Below are 15954 nucleotides of genomic sequence, written 5' to 3' on the forward strand. Positions count from 1 at the left end.
AAATTACTGATTTCACGCTGGAAATCAAATTAATTTTGCTGCCACCACTCTTCGTATTGAATCGGGGCGAAGAGACCCCGGCTAGCTAATCCTAAAGGGACGAAACGGTTATTTGCAACCTAGCTAGTACATTAACAATTTATAACAATAACACAATTTGGTAGTATGTCTTCTGAGGACAGAGCTCTTAGCATAGATCAGGTCATCAAGTAACAAGGGCAAAACTGGAACGATGAAATCGTTAGTTTTTATTCTAAAACTACACACAAAAATATATATATTAAAGCTGACGGATAAATCTACCGGCCAGTTGAACACATTGGTTTGGATAGAAATAGGTAGAGGTGGAAGGGAATAGAATGTCTGTAAGTTCAGAATTACCGTGGTAGGGTCCAGTAATAGGCAAAGTCTTTGTAGAATAATCCAAGATGGTGAGGTGCCCGTGTCCCTGCGGGCGGTCGAGATGTTAGACGACGTCAGATGGTAGAAGAAGGACCCAGGACCTGAGTGTGTCACTGTTTTTACCTACTCTGAAGCGGGGAGTGGTTATGACACGTTCAGGTCCAGCCTTGTGTAATTGGAACAGGGGCAGTCCTTTGCCCCATAGGGAGAAAACCTGGCAGAATCTTTGCTTTGCCCATTTCTCCATATTCCGTAAGTCCAATCAAGAAATATAGTTGATATTGATAATCAGTACAATTTTACGCATCATCTGATAACAAATACGACTAGAAGATAATACAGGGTGCCTGAGAACCTTTATATCTCAGAGCGGGAACCTCTGATTTGCCCGCGGGTTTCCTAGAAGGTGGGTTAGAAGAACCAAAACCATCTCTGAAAAGATGGTTCCTTTCACATTTCCATAACCCATGAAATATTAGGAAAATATGGGAAAAATATGAAGCTTATGGATTGAAGGGGACTTTCAGGTCATCTTCCTTCCTGTACCAACCAGCTGTGTGATAAGGATCTGTCCTTTTCTTCTGAAGCTCGCTGCCCAGGCTAAAGGTGTGAGACCCCTGCTGGTATTGGAGACACTATGGCTGCAGAAAGACCAGGTTTATGAGGTTCTGTCATAAGAGAACTAGATGGATGGCTACTCAACTATTTCCTAGTATCGCAAAGCGTCACACGATAGTAATTAGCATATGGAGCAGGAGACAGTAATGGGGCACTGCGGGCGAATGGAGAGGCGCCCAGGAATAACAGGAAGTGCTAGGACATCCCTGGGCGCCGCTCTGTGTAGCCGGACCCATGAAAAGTACATCATTGGTGGCGCAGTGCGCCCGCCCCTCCTCCGCCCCTCTCTCCCCATTGGTGGCAGCAGCACAGGGGGGAAGTGAGAGACTGCTTCCTTCTCCCCTGTGCTGCTGAGGGAACATGAGCGCGCCGACAGCAGCACGCTCATGTTAAAAGATACTAGATTGCGCAGAAGTATCGATACCGGGGCAAAAGTATCGATTGGGTATCGAAATTTCGATACCCGCAACAACCCTAGTGTATAGTCCGTTCAGGTTCTCACTTGAGTTGAACAAGATAGATTAAACTTGATGAACCTGTGTCCTCTCTTAAGGCAATGTAACTATGAGTTTCTCACACCGGTTCCTTTGCCATGGTTGACATCTGAGATATAACACAAACTGGTCCCACATCACAGCATCAGTATTGGTTATGGACTTGGCCCCTTCTTATTCCTTCTGCTGTAACATTGCCATCAATTGTTGTATGCTGTTCATCGACTGGGGCAGCGTCTCCTCCTCCTTCTGGCGCCGGGCAAAGAATCTTTTTCGCAGAATTCTGTTAGATCACAGATGCCCAACTTGCGACCCTTTAACTGTTGCAAAACTACAACTCCCAGCATGCCTGAACAGCCTACAGCTATTAGGGCATGCTGGGAGTTGTAGCTTTGCAACAGCTGGAGGGCTGCAGAATGAGCATCCCTATATTAGATGATTGATCTCCAGGATGTGAGAATCCTGTACTAGCTCTGTTCTTCTTGCCTGACCCTTCTATGTACTTAGGGCCATTCTGCTTTTAGGTGTGGGGTCACATGACACAATTGGACAGCCCTCTTGTCAGTTATGAATTTTGATAGCTGCCTTGCTAATCTTTGTAAAAGATTATATTAATTAAAAATATTTAAAAAAATGTTTTGTTCTTGGTAGATGACTGTACTTGGCGCTTGGAGAAACATCTCATATCTACTAATACAGATGATCCAGGTGTCATATCAGATACATATGAAGAGCGTGCCATTATCCCAGATGTACCCTCAGACCTTCACAGCAAAAATCTATCATCTCATCCTTTAAAACAGGTCCAATCTTCTAATTCATCACATACTCTTACTCAGAATGAAACTCACAGAAGAGGTTCTGGAACCCAAAGAAGAGCTCAGAAAAAGCCATATTCATGCTCAGAATGTTGCAAATGTTTTACTTGGAAATCAAGCCTTCTTCAACATCAAAAACATCACACAGGGAAGAAGCTGTATTCATGTTTAGACTGTGGGAAATGTTTTACTAACAAATCAAGTCTTGAAAACCATCACAGAATTCACACAGGAGAGAAGCCGTTTTCATGTTCAGAATGTGTGAAATGTTTCAGTCGGAAATCATCACTTGAGAGACATCAGAGAATTCACACAGGGGAGAAGAGATATTCAAGTCGGAAATCATCACTTGAGAGACATCAGAGAATTCACACAGGGGAGGAGAGATATTCATGTTCAGAATGTGGGAAATATTTTAATCACAAATCAAATTTTGAGAGACATCAATCAATTCACACAGGGGACAAGCCGCATTTATGTTCTGAATGTGGGAAATGTTTTTTCATGAAATCAGAACTTCTTGTGCATCGGAGAATTCACACAGCAGAGAAGCCGTATTCATGTTCAGAATGTGGAAAATGTTTCTCTCAGAAATCATCACTTGAGAGCCATCAGAGAATTCACACAGGGGAGAAACCATATTCATGTTCAGAATGTGGGAAATGTTTCACTCAGAAATCATCACTTGAGAGCCATCAGAGAATTCACACAGGGGAGAAACCATATTCATGTTCAGAATGTGGGAAATGTTTTACTCAGAAATCACCTCTTGAGAGCCATCAGAGAATTCACACAGGAGAGAAACCATATTCATGTCCACTATGTGGGAAATGTTTTACTAAGAAATCAATTCTTGAGAGCCATCGGAAAATTCACACAGGGGAGAAACCATATTCATGTTCCGTATGTGGGAAATGTTTTACTAAGAAATTATCTCTTGAGAGACATCAGAGGATTCACACAGGAGAGAAACCATATTCATGTTCAGAATGTGGCAAATGTTTTACTTTGAAATCAATTCTTGTGAACCATCAGAGAATTCACACAGGAGAGAAGCCATATTCATGTTCAGAATGTGGCAAATGTTTTACTTTGAAATCAATTCTTGTGAACCATCAGAGAATTCACACAGGAGAGAAGCCATATTCATGTTCAGAATGTGGTAAATGTTTTACTCAGAAATCATCTCTTGGTAAACATCAGAGAATTCACACAGGGATCAAGCAATTCTAAATCCTTCCTGTAAAATATGCCATGAATTTCCATATTTTTTCTTGCTATAGTTTTATATTGAAGCAGGAATTAAAAGAAAATATCAGTATATTCAAAAATGTAGTTACAGCTGTTATAATTGTAGATCTTAAAGGGGTTGTACAAGAATGAGGGGGTTTGGCAAACTCCCCCACTTTACTGGATCTGTAAAGGGAAGATTACTTACCTGCTTCCTGGTGCTGGCTCTTCGGTCCTTCTCTTACAAGCCTGCAATGCTCGGCTGGGCTCATCTGGTTTGACATTGCCACAGCCGACACTGGCTGCGGCAGAGACCGGATCCCCTTGTGTCATGTGACTATTTGCCATGACTTAAGGGAAAACAGTAACCATGATCGTCCATGAATTATATTATAGTAGACATTAAGCCCGTTACAATAACAGGTGCTAGAACAGTAGTGCATAAACAGTAGGAACAGTCTATATGAAATGGCAAGGGAACTTGACCACACTGACTGGTGGCTGTGACTGCTGGCACTGACTTGTGGCTGAGACTGCTGGCTGAGGCTGAGATTGCTTACTGTGACTGAGACTGCTGGCACTGACTGGTGACTGTGGCTGAGATTGGTGGCAGAAACTGGTGACTGCAGCTGAGATTGCTCACTGTGGCTGAGACTGCTGGCACTGACTGGTGTCTGTGGCTGAGACTGTTGGATGCGGCTTGTGGCTGAGACTGCTGGCTGTAGCTGAGACTGCTGACACTGACTGATGGTTGAGATGGCTGGCACTGACTGGTGGCTGACACTGCAGGCACTGTGACTGGTGGCTGTACAACTGGCATTGACTGCTGATAGCGACTGGTAGGTTAGACTGCTGACAGGGGCTCCTCTCTATAGCTGATAGTGCTGGGACTGACGAACAGAAATGGCGGCTGGAATTGAACAAAAATGGTAGAACGCTCCAACCTGCTTGCCGGCGCGCAGGTGTTGGCGGTGCAGGCGGCATGTGGAGTGCCATGTCCTGATTGGTCGGCACGCTGGTGTAAGCGGTGCTGGGGGCGTGTTATTATTAGGGTTATTCCTGCAGAATATAAATCTTTTGCTAGAGGTAGTTGTGCATTGTGTATATATATAACTCTTTTTATGAGGCAAGGTAGCCACAAAGTGGCTGTTCTGGCAGTTTTTATTTTTTGCGTTTTTACAATGTTCACCTGACAGAGTAGATATTGTGATAGTTTTACAGAACAGGTTGTAACAATGTGGCGATACTTAATAAGTCTATTTTTTTATTTTATTTTGGAATTACAATAAAACTTTAAAAAAAAAAAAACATGTTGTGTTTCCATTTTCTGAAAGCCATATTTTTATTTATTTTTGGGATGATTGCCTTTGGTAGGGTCTCATTTTTTGCAGGATTAGATGACTGGTACTATTATGGGGCACATATTACTTTTTGATTACCTGGTTTTACACTTTTTGTGAGGTAAGGTGATGATAAATGGCTTTTTTTGCACTTTCTTTTTTTTTTATGCTGTTCACCACATGGGTTGGATCACATGCTATTTTTATAGACCAGGTTGTTACAGATATGACGATACCCAATATGTGCCTTTTTTTACTTTTATTCAATTAAAGCATGCTTGAAAGAAAAATCATGTTTTTGTGTCTCCATTTTCTGAAAGCCATATGTTTTGTTTTTTATGTAGGGGCTCATTTTTTTTGTGGGATGAGGTCACGGTTTGATTGGTGCAAATTTTGGATACATATGACTTTTTTATTTGAATTTTTTAAACCGTTTTTTGGAAGTGCTGTGGGCTAAATTGCAAATCCATCACAGTTTTTCCTTTTATTTTTTATTTATTTTTTATGCTGTTCACCATGCGGTAAAAGTAACATGATCCTTTTATAGATCAGGTCCTTACGGACGCGGCAATATAAGAAATGTTTAGGGTTTTTTATTTTTTTACATTTTTAACCAATTAAGTGTGGATATAGGAAGGTATTTCTTTTTTACTTTTTTCACTTTTTAAAAAAACAATTTGACCCAGACCCACTTGGTTATTATAGATCCAGTGGGTCTGATGGCTTACAATATATTGCAGTACGCTATTGAACTCACACTAAGCCTTTAGCAGGAGCCTGATCAGATATAACACGGCAAGCCGGATGCCTGTGAAAGCATCTGGTTGCCATGGTAACCATTGGGATGCTGCCACAGCGCAACGGCCTGATGGGGGAGCTCCCTCCCTCAGTTTATTATGCAAGCATCGCCCGCTGCCACAGCAGAGCAGCGGCCCGATGGTTAGCCCCTCCATACAGCGATCACTAAGGAAGGGGTTAAATGGCTGACATTGGTGCTAACACTCTACCCCACTGCATCTCTGCCATCCTAAAAGTGGCGGGGGTGCTGTGCACTGTGCCATCTTGAAACGGGAAGGGGGGGTGCTGTGTGCTCTGCCATCTTGAAAGTGGGGGATGCTGTGCGCTCTGCCATCTTGAAAGGGGGGGTGCTGTGCGCTCTGCCATCTTGAAAGGGGGGTGCTGCACGCTCTACATTTTGAAAGGGGTCGGGGTGCTGCGCGCTTCGCATTTTGAAAAGGGGCAGTGGTGCTGCGCACTCTGCCATCTTGAAAGGGGGGGTGCTGTGCGCACTGCCATCTTGAAAGGGGGGGTGCTGTGCGCACTGCCATCTTGAAAGGGAGGTGCTGTGCGCACTGCCATCTTGAAAGGGGGGGTGTGCTGTGCGCTCTGCCATCTTGAAAGGAGGGGTGCTGTGCGCTCTGCCATCTTGAAAGGGGGGGTGCTGCGCACTGTAGAGAACAAAACTATTATAGACAGACAATTGAATTAAATAAACAGACACCTTCTTATATCAGCGTCTGGTGCGGCGGGACACTAAATAGGGAGCCAACATCTGGTCATTGAAGTCCACCCCTCCCATGTGAAGGTTATAGTCGTGGACAGAGAGGGTTTCTCAATGACTCCAGTTGCCCTTTCAATTTGCCGTGTCTGCGGGAATGGTGGACAGAAGGTAAACGTCCCTCTTGTCCCTCCAACTCACCGCAAGCAGTTCTTGGTCACACAAGGCAGCCCTCTCCCCCCGTGCAAGTCGGGTATTAACGAGCCGTTGGGGGAAGCCCCGGCGACTAGGTCGCGCGGTGCCACAGCATTGAATTCCGATTATATGTAAGTGCCGAAAGAGGTCCACGTATAAGTGGTACCCCTTGTGGAGTAAGGGTGACACCAAGTCCCAGACAATCTTGCCACTGCTCCCCAGGTAGTCAGGGCATCCGACCGGCTCCAGTTTTGAGTCTTTTTCCCTCATAGACCCTAAAACGATATGTATAGCCTGTGGCCCTTTCACAGAGCTTATACAGTTTGACATCATACCGGGCGCGCTTGCTGGGGATGTACTGTTTGATGCCAAGGCGCCTGGTAAAATGTACTAGGGACTCGTCTATGCAGATGTTCTGATTGGGGGTATACACATCTGCAAACCTGGATGACAAACGGTCTATGAGGGGCCGAATTTTGTGGAACCGGTCATAAGCAGGGTGGCCTCTTGGATGACAGGTTTTATTGTCAGTAAAATGCATAAAGCGCATGTTGACCTCAAAACGTGCCCTGGACATAGCAGCAGAGAACATGGGCATGTAATGTATTGGGTCTTTAGACCAATAGGACCGCAATACATTTTTTTTAGTTAGACCCATGCTGAGATAAATTTAATTCGGAAACTGTGACTGGTTTCCACCGGAAAGGCTGGACATAGAAGCTTTCCGGATTGGCGGTTATATATAGAGTTGAGCGAACACCTGGATGTTCGGGTTCGAGAAGTTCGGCCGAACTTCCCGAAAATGTTCGGGATCCGAACTCGACCCGAACCCCATTGAAGTCAATGGGGACCCGAACTTTTCGGCACTAAAAAGGCTGTAAAATAGCCCAGGAAAGGGCTAGAGGGCTGCAAAACAAATGTGGATAGGGAAATGAATTTAATTTTTTTTTTTACCAATATCAATTGGAGAGAGGTCCCATAGCAGAGAATCAGGCTTCATGTCACCCACCACTGGAACAGGCCATTGTCAGATATTTAGGTTCCGGCACCCAGATGAAGGAGAGGTTCATTCAACTTTGGGTTGACCCGCAATATAATGGTAAAATTAAAAAAAGAGGATTGAATGAGGAAGTGCCCTGGAGTCCAATAATATATGGTTAGGGGGGCGGAGCCAACTGAGCATGGTGGAAGACGTGTGAGCTCTGAGCTCCTCACCATACCACCCGATCTAAAGCTATTTTACAGCCCTGACCGACCTAAATATGGGCAAAAGCAACAAGGACAGAGGAGGAGAGGTCACCCAAGTGGCAAAAGCAAAGAAATCTCACGGAGATCTGGATAAATACCGCTACAAGAAGACGGCGTCTCCGGCAGTCAGGGGGAAGATGGCGGCGGCTGAAGACAGCGCTGCAGCCCTGGACATAGATTCGGATGACGCAAGCTCCTGCGCTCCTTCAGAACTGCCGGATGAATCAGCTCCTGCTCTGATCACCAGAGCCTTCCTGCAGCATTCTCTACAGCAAACCCTAGCTCAAGCCTTGTCTCCAGTGTTGTCGGAGCTGGCGGCCATCAGAACGGAGGTAACTCATGTGGGGCAGAGAGTAGAAGCGCTGGAAGATTTTCAAACTGCTGCGATACAACACAGCAAGGGCCTACAAAGCCATGTGAGATCACTCGGCTCCCAAGTGGACAGTTCTGCTAATATGGAGAAGTTACCTAAGCTTTCTGGCCCGTTACCCTGGCGAGATACGCCTAAGCACAGGCATCTGAAGAAGAAACCGCTGACAGGGGACTGAGTTGCTGTCTTCTGATGTTGAGGTTTAGCTTCTCTCATTACGATCTTTTGCCTCAGAGAGGGCCATTGTTTATCTACTTACTATAAGGGTGTTCTTTAGTAATAGATATCTAAAGTTGCTATTGTTGAGAATTGTTCGGGATCAGCTATTGCTAGCAATCTAACCAAATGTTCAGTTTGATATGCCTTGGTACTGAGAGAGGTTAGCTATTTTAATACCAACATGGGCCTTAGGGGTCGTGGGATAGCAATTTCTCGGTCCATACATTTTGCGTGCAGTACTGGTCTCTTAAAAAGCTGAAGTTAATCGGTCAGTTTTACTGCTATTATATAAGAGGTCGGGTGAGTGGTACATCTAGATTTTTCTAGAAGTCTTTACCTATGTCCCCTCCCCCAATCTCTTACTCTCAAAATGTAATTGCACTATTGCGCTGTACAGCGCCTATAGGACTGGGAAGTCCTTTCAACCTGTTTATGTGTGTTTTATATGTCTTAATGTCTTATTATATTTTGTAGAGAGAATCTAAATCGCACCTCCTCATTCCTATACTTATGACTACGGTACGTAATTTGCAGCATTTCATTTGATAAAACATGGCTATACAGCACAAGTATCAATCATTTGCTGTGCACTATTAAGAGGCATTAGTATACAGTTTGATCAAAGAGCATAGGCCCACTTACCGCGACAAGGTTGCCTCTTGTTAAGTGGGGACCTACTCTAACCATAGCGCAGTGCCGTGCGGCGACCACCTCGCCTCCACTCCGCTCCAGCAGGCGACGGGATCCAACAGCCACAACGCGGCTCCACCGTGCGGCAGAGCCACCCAGGCCTCGGACCCCATCACTCCACCAGCACGGCACAGAAGCAGCGACGGCCACCGTCCAGCGCCGCATGTGAACTGGTGCAAAGGGATCACCTGTTCACGGCTTCTCAGGAACTCCAACTGAGATGTGGTAGGAATTATAAGACCCTTTGTAGACTTCTGCTAATTAAAAGCACATGGGGAGGAGTGCTGACTCAGAGGAGGGAAAAATACAACTTAATGTCTTATTTCACATTTCTGAGTCGAGTCACTAGGTTCACTGCTATTAATTGGAAGGTTGGTCCGGATACTAAGTCTTCTTGATATGACGCATATTACACTTTATTCACTTAATGTGCATGGAATGAACATTCCACAGAAACGTAGCCAAGTTTACCTCACACTTAGGAAGGAAAACCCTGATATTGTGTTTTTACAAGAGACACATTACAGACATGAGCATGTCCCCAATATGTCTAGTAAGCATTTCCCAGATTGGCACCGCGCCACCCACTCCTCGGCATCTAGAGGTGTCTCTATTGGTTTTAGTAAGAATATCCCATTTCAATTAACAGCGAAATTAACCGACCCCAACGGCAGGTTCCTATTTATTAAAGGGAAAGTCTTAAACTCGATGGTCACCTTGGCGGCCATATACGCCCCAAACAAGGGACAAATGGCTTATACAGGTATTAGACTCTTTGAAAATATTCACTGATGGGATTCTGGTACTAGGGGGGGATTTCAATCTTGCACTAGATCATGGGATGGACTCCACATCTGCCACGCCTCAGTTATCGGGAAGACAGAAACGTAGATTTCAGATAGCTCTGGCAGATGTGGGTTTATCTGATGTGTGGAGATTGATTCACCCTGAGGTGAAGGATTTTACCTTTTTCTCTAAGGTTCATGGCTCTTACCAGCGCCTAGATTATATATTTTTATCTAACAATGTTATTCCCATGGTTAAGGAAGCCTCTATAGGGTCGATCACGATATCAGATCATGCCCCTGTGAGCTTGAAGTTATTGATAAAAGGCATGCCTGAGAGGCCCTGGTCATGGAGGCTCAATTCAACCCTTATGGAGGAGAATGATCATAAAGAAAGGGTTAAGAAGGTACTGATAGACTATTTTAGTTTAAATGAAACCCCTCAGACGTCGTGCCCAATATTGTGGGAGGCCCACAAGGCTGTAGTAAGGGGGGAATTTATTAGCATAGGTTCCAGAGTTAAAAGACAAAGAACACAGATAATAAATTCTCTGCTCTGGCAAATATCCACTCTGGAAAGGCTACATAAAAAATCCCAGACAGAAGAGGTTTTAAAGCAACTAAAATCCCTAAGGTCTCGGCTAAAGGACAAACTGAACATTAAATCAGCTAAAATACTTCATGGGGATAAGGGCTCTAAATTGATGTCGAATCTGTTGAAGACCCAGAGGAATAAGTCCTTTATTCAAGTAGTTAAATCTAAAGAAGGGCAAAGGTTAACTGCTACCCCAGCTATAGCGAAAGAATTCTGTAAGTTCTACACCTCGTTATATAACCTAGAAGGAGAAGGGGGGGCCCGAAATCAGAGATAACATATCCCTGCAAAACAACATAGATGATTTCCTGAAATCTATTGATATGCCTGCCTTGTCTGCCGGGGACAGAACAGATCTACTAAAACCGTTTACCGAGGAGGAAATTGCTAAGGTTCTCCATAGCATCCCAACTGGGAAAAGCCCAGGACCAGACGCTTTCCCTATAGTGTATTATAAGAAATTTGCGGAAATACTGACTCCGCATTTCACCAAGCTCTGCAACTCTCTCCTTGGTGGTTCGGTTCTCCCTCCACAGGCCCAGGAGGCGACTATCACTATCATTCCCAAGGAAGGGAAAGATCCTGAAGCGTGCGGTAGCTATCGCCCAATCTCACTCCTTAACACAGATTTAAAATGGTGGGCTAAATTGCTAAGTCAGCGTATAGCTGGTCTGCTGCCTGGGTTGGTGGGGGAGGAGCAGGTGGGGTTTGTGCCCGGCAGAGAAGGTAGGCATAACGTTAATCGAGTGGTTAACGCGGTTTGCTACGCTAAGAAGAAAAACATGCCTTTAATTTTGCTAGGGACAGATGCTGAAAAGGCATTTGATAGGGTTGGTTGGCCTTTCATGCGTAGTACTTTATTGGCGTTTGGTTTCCCTGATACATTCGTTAGAGCGATTTTTCTCCTTGTACTCTGCTCCCACAGCCCGTATTTTAGTGAACAGTACACTGTCTGATCCCTTCATTATTAAGAATGGCACTAGGCAGGGGTGCCCCCTCTCCCCATCTTTATTCATATTAGTCCTAGAAACGTTACTGCTGAAGTTCAGGCAGGATCCTAGTATTAGAGGAATTCAATTTAGAGGTGATGCACAGAAAATGGCAGCATTTGCTGACGATTTGCTGCTAATGGTCACGAACCCTACTGAAGCAATGAAGCAAATATTAGACACCTTTAAAACCTTTGGAGAGATTTCCAATTTTAAAATCAACATGAAAAAGTCCGAAGCCATTGGAGTTTCTCTAACCCACATTTCTGAATAAATTGAGATCTATTATGGGGAAATTTTTATGGGGTAACAAAAAAGCTAATTACCTTACTCCCTACTTATAAGGAAGAAGAGGCATGGGGGAATCTCTTTGCCAGACATCTCTGCCTCTGTCCAGGCTATTCATCTGGAGAGATGGTTAACTTTAACTAGATCTGGAGATACTCCCCTTCATGTACGCTTTGAAAAAGAAGTACTAGGGAAAAAAAGTATGCACTTGCCATGGCACAAACCTCCAACTTTAAGCTCTCTGGAACTTATAAGTGTTATAACTAAAAGTACTATTAAAGAATGTCAGAGGTCTCCAGCGTTAAACCTTAGCAAAGGATGTCTATCCCCTATTACCCCTCTTAACACACTGCCTTATGTCCTTTCAGATAGAGTTATAGAGACCAACCCAGTATGGGATTCTGTATCAGAGCTCAGAATGGGAGATCTTCTAAAATTGCCCCTCTCCTCTGATATCTACGAATCACTCAGAGGTGATCCACCGAGAGTAGGTTCAGATATACAAAAATGGGACTTTGAGGTCACATGTAAGAAGTTTAAGTTATCTACACATCACCCGAGGGTAGATCCATCTTGGTTAGAGACCATGGTCTTACTGCCAAAAATGCCAACTAAAAGTTTATCCTTAATATACAGACAGATTCTGGAAAAAAGAGGGGATAACCCGCCTTCCTACCTTAAAGATTGGGAAAGGGAACTAGAGATAAATTTTGATGACCCTAGTAGATCCTTTATTCTGTCACATTCACATGGGTTCTCCAGATGTGTCAGAGTGCAGGAGAATTAACTCAAAACCTTAACCAGGTGGTACCGTACACCTGAATTCCTCCAAAAAATCCACTTAATCAACTCAAGTGAGTGCTGGAGATGTTTGGAGGGAGTGGGTAGCATCTCCCACATATGGTGGCACTGCCATAAAATTAGGCAGTTTTGGGATTCGGTGGAGAGTATTATGAATAAGATCTGTACAGGACACTTGTCACTTACTGCCCCCCTAGTACTGATATGGAAACCCGAGGGCAAATTTACTCCTCATAAAAATAATCTCCAGACACATATGATAACGGCGGCCGAGTTACTAATTCCAGCGTTGTGGAGAACTACGGACCCACCTAGTATCTCCATGTGGTATGAGAAAATGAATCACCTCTGCAGAATGGAGGAATTGGCTAGTTGGGAGTCTCATAACAGACAAAGCTTTTTGAAAACTTGGCAGCCTTGGCTGTCGCACATAGAAACTCAACGAGAACAGGGACCCTGAGATCCCTCCATCTGGAAGGGCGATTGAGGAATGGAGATAGCTATCAACCCTGGGGGGGAACAGACTAGAGAGCAAGGGTAGGTCTCTATCTTAACTTGTGTCTCATTACTAAGCTACCAGTTCAAGTGGAAGATAAATAGGTTTAAAACATACACTACTTACTTAGTATACAGTTTTCAGATTACTGCTGGCCAGGCTTAGGGAGTGAACCAACTCGACTTTTAAGTTTTGTTCTAAGATTTTGTTTTATGTCCAATTTTTTGGTCTGTGAATTATTTTCGGTTCTACAAGTGGGGAATCTAGTGTATAAAACTTGCAATATCACAATGCATGATAAGTTAGGTTGGTAGACCACATGTTGTCTTATGATAGAGGTTATACTTGTGACTTGCGATATTCTGATATTTAGACCAGTTGCACTGGTCCTGTCTTTTTCCCAAATTTTCAGAAAGTGTATGTGATTTTATGCTTTTATTGAAGATTATTATAATAAAAAGAGAATGTTTAAAAAAAAATGAATATATGGTTAAGGGGAGGTAGTTATAAATGTCTAATCTGCACAAGGGATGGACAGGTCCTGTGGGATCCATGCCTGGTTCATTTTTATGAACGTCAGCTTGTCCACATTGGCTGTAGACAGGCGGCTGCGTTTGTCTGTAATGACGCCCCCTGCCGTGCTGAATACACGTTCAGACAAAACGCTGGCCGCCGGGCAGGCCAGCACCTCCAAGGCAAAAAAAAAGGCTAGCTCTGGCCACGTGGACAATTTAGAGACCCAGAAGTTGAATGGGGCCGAACCATCAGTCAGTACGTGGAGGGGTGTGCACACGTACTGTTCCACCATGTTAGTGAAATGTTGCCTCCTGCTAACACGTTGCGTATCAGGTGGTGGTGCAGTTAGCTGTGGCGTGGTAACAAAACTTTTCCACATCTCTGCCATGCTAACCCTGCCCTCAGAGGAGCTGGCCGTGACACAGCTGCCTTGGCGACCTCTTGCTCCTCCTCTGCCTTGGGCTTCCACTTGTTTCCCTGTGACATTTGGGAATGCTCTCAGTAGCGCGTCTACCAATGTGCACTTGTACATCTTCCTATCACGCTCCAGTGCAGGAAGTAAGGTGGGCACATTGTCTTTGTATCGGGGATCCAGCAGGGTGGCAACCCAGTAGTCCGCACACGTTAAAATATGGGCAACTCTGCTGTCGTTGCGCAGGCACTGCAGCATGTAGTCGCTCATGTGTGCCAGGCTGCCCAGAGGTAAGGACAAGCTGTCCTCTGTGGGAGACGTATCGTCATCGTCCTCCGTTTCCGCCCAGCCACGCACCAGTGATGGGCCCGAGCTGCGTTGGGTGCCACCCCGCTGTGAACATGCTTCATCTTCATCCTCGTCCTCCAGTAGTGGGCCCTGGCTGGCCACATTTGTACCTGGCCTCTGCTGTTGCAAAAAACCTCCCTCTGAGTCACTTCGAAGAGACTGGCCTGAAAGTGCTAAAAATTACCCCTCTTCCTCCTCCTCCTGGGCCACCTCCTCTTCCATCATCGCCCTAAGTGTTTTCTCAAGGAGACATAGAAGTGGTATTGTAACGCTGATAACGGCGTCATCGCCACTGGCCATGTTGGTGGAGTACTCGAAACAGCGCAACAGGGCACACAGGTCTCGCATGGAGGCCCAGTCATTGGTGGTGAAGTGGTGCTGTTCCGCAGAGCGACTGACCCGTGCGTGCTGCAGCTGAAACTCCACTATGGCCTGCTGCTGCTCGCACAGTCTGTCCAGCATGTGCAAGGTGGAGTTCCACCTGGTGGGCACGTCGCATATGAGGCGGTGAGCGGGAAGGCTGAAGTTACGCTGTAGCACAGACAGGCGAGCAGCGGCAGGATGTGAACGCCGGAAGCGCGCACAGACGGCCCGCACTTTATGCAGCAGCTCTGACATGTCGGGGTAGTTGTGAATGAACTTCTGCACCACCAAATTCAGCACATGCGCCAGGCAAGGGATGTGCGTCAAACCGGCTAGTCCCAGAGCTGCAACGAGATTTCGCCCATTATCGCACACCACCAGGCCGGGCTTGAGGCTCACCGGCAGCAACCACGCGTCGGTCTGTTGTTCAATACCCCGCCACAACTCCTGTGCGGTGTGGGGCCTGTCCCCTAAACATATGAGTTTTATAACGGCCTGCTGACGTTTACCCCTGGCTGTGCTGAATTTGGTGGTGAAGGTGTGTGGCTGACTGGATAAGCAGGTGGAAGAAGAGGAGGAGGAAGCCGAGTAGGAGGAGGAGGCTACAGGAGGCAAAAAATGTTGCCCTGCGATCCTTGGCGGCGGAAGGACGTGCACCAAAGAGCTCTCCGCCTGGGGCCCAGCTGCCACTACAATACTGTGGGACAGCAAGCGACATGAGCTGTTTGAAGCTGTCTGTGTCCACCAGCCTAAGTGACAGCATTTCATAGGCCAGTAGTTTAGAAATGCTGGCATTCAGGGCCAGGGATCGAGGGTGGCTAGGTGGCAATTTACACTTTCTCTCAAATGTTTGTGAGATGGACAGCTGAACGCTGCCGTGTGACATGGTGGAGATGCTTGGTGACAGAGGTGGTGGTGTTGGTGGTACATCCTTTGTTTGCTGGGCGGCAGGTGCCAACGTTCCTCCCGAAGCGGAGGAAGAGGCCGAGGCGGCAGCAGCAGAAGAGGCCGAGGCGGCAGCAGCAGAAGAGGCCGAGGCGGCAGCAGCAGAAGAGGCCGAGGCGGCAGCAGCAGAAGAGGCCGAGGCGGCAGCAGCAGAAGAGGTAGCAGGGGGAGCCTGAGTGACTTCCTTGGTTTTAAGGTGTTTACTCCACTGCAGTTCATGCTTTGCATGCAGGTGCCTGGTCATGCAGGTTGTGCTCAGGTTCAGAACGTTAATGCCCCGCTTCAGGCTCTGAT

The 15954-nt window shown here is 45.8% G+C and overlaps 2 protein-coding genes across 2 annotated transcripts in view; one reads left to right on the top strand and one right to left on the bottom strand.

The window, feature by feature from the left end:
* Positions 1 to 4893, top strand: part of LOC122938190 (zinc finger protein 850-like) — a 76251-nt gene extending 71358 nt beyond the window's left edge. The window contains exon 7 of the mRNA XM_044293554.1: positions 2166 to 4893. Within this exon, the coding sequence (XP_044149489.1) occupies positions 2166 to 3565 (1400 nt within the window). The 3' untranslated portion in view covers positions 3566 to 4893. The remainder of the gene's footprint in view (positions 1 to 2165) is intronic.
* Positions 1 to 15954, bottom strand: part of LOC122939172 (gastrula zinc finger protein XlCGF26.1-like) — a 1061774-nt gene that overhangs the window by 629930 nt on the left and 415890 nt on the right. The gene's annotated exons all lie outside the window — the stretch shown is intronic.

The sequence above is a fragment of the Bufo gargarizans genome, chromosome 5, assembly GCF_014858855.1.
Source record: "Bufo gargarizans isolate SCDJY-AF-19 chromosome 5, ASM1485885v1, whole genome shotgun sequence".
NCBI lineage: Eukaryota > Metazoa > Chordata > Amphibia > Anura > Bufonidae > Bufo > Bufo gargarizans.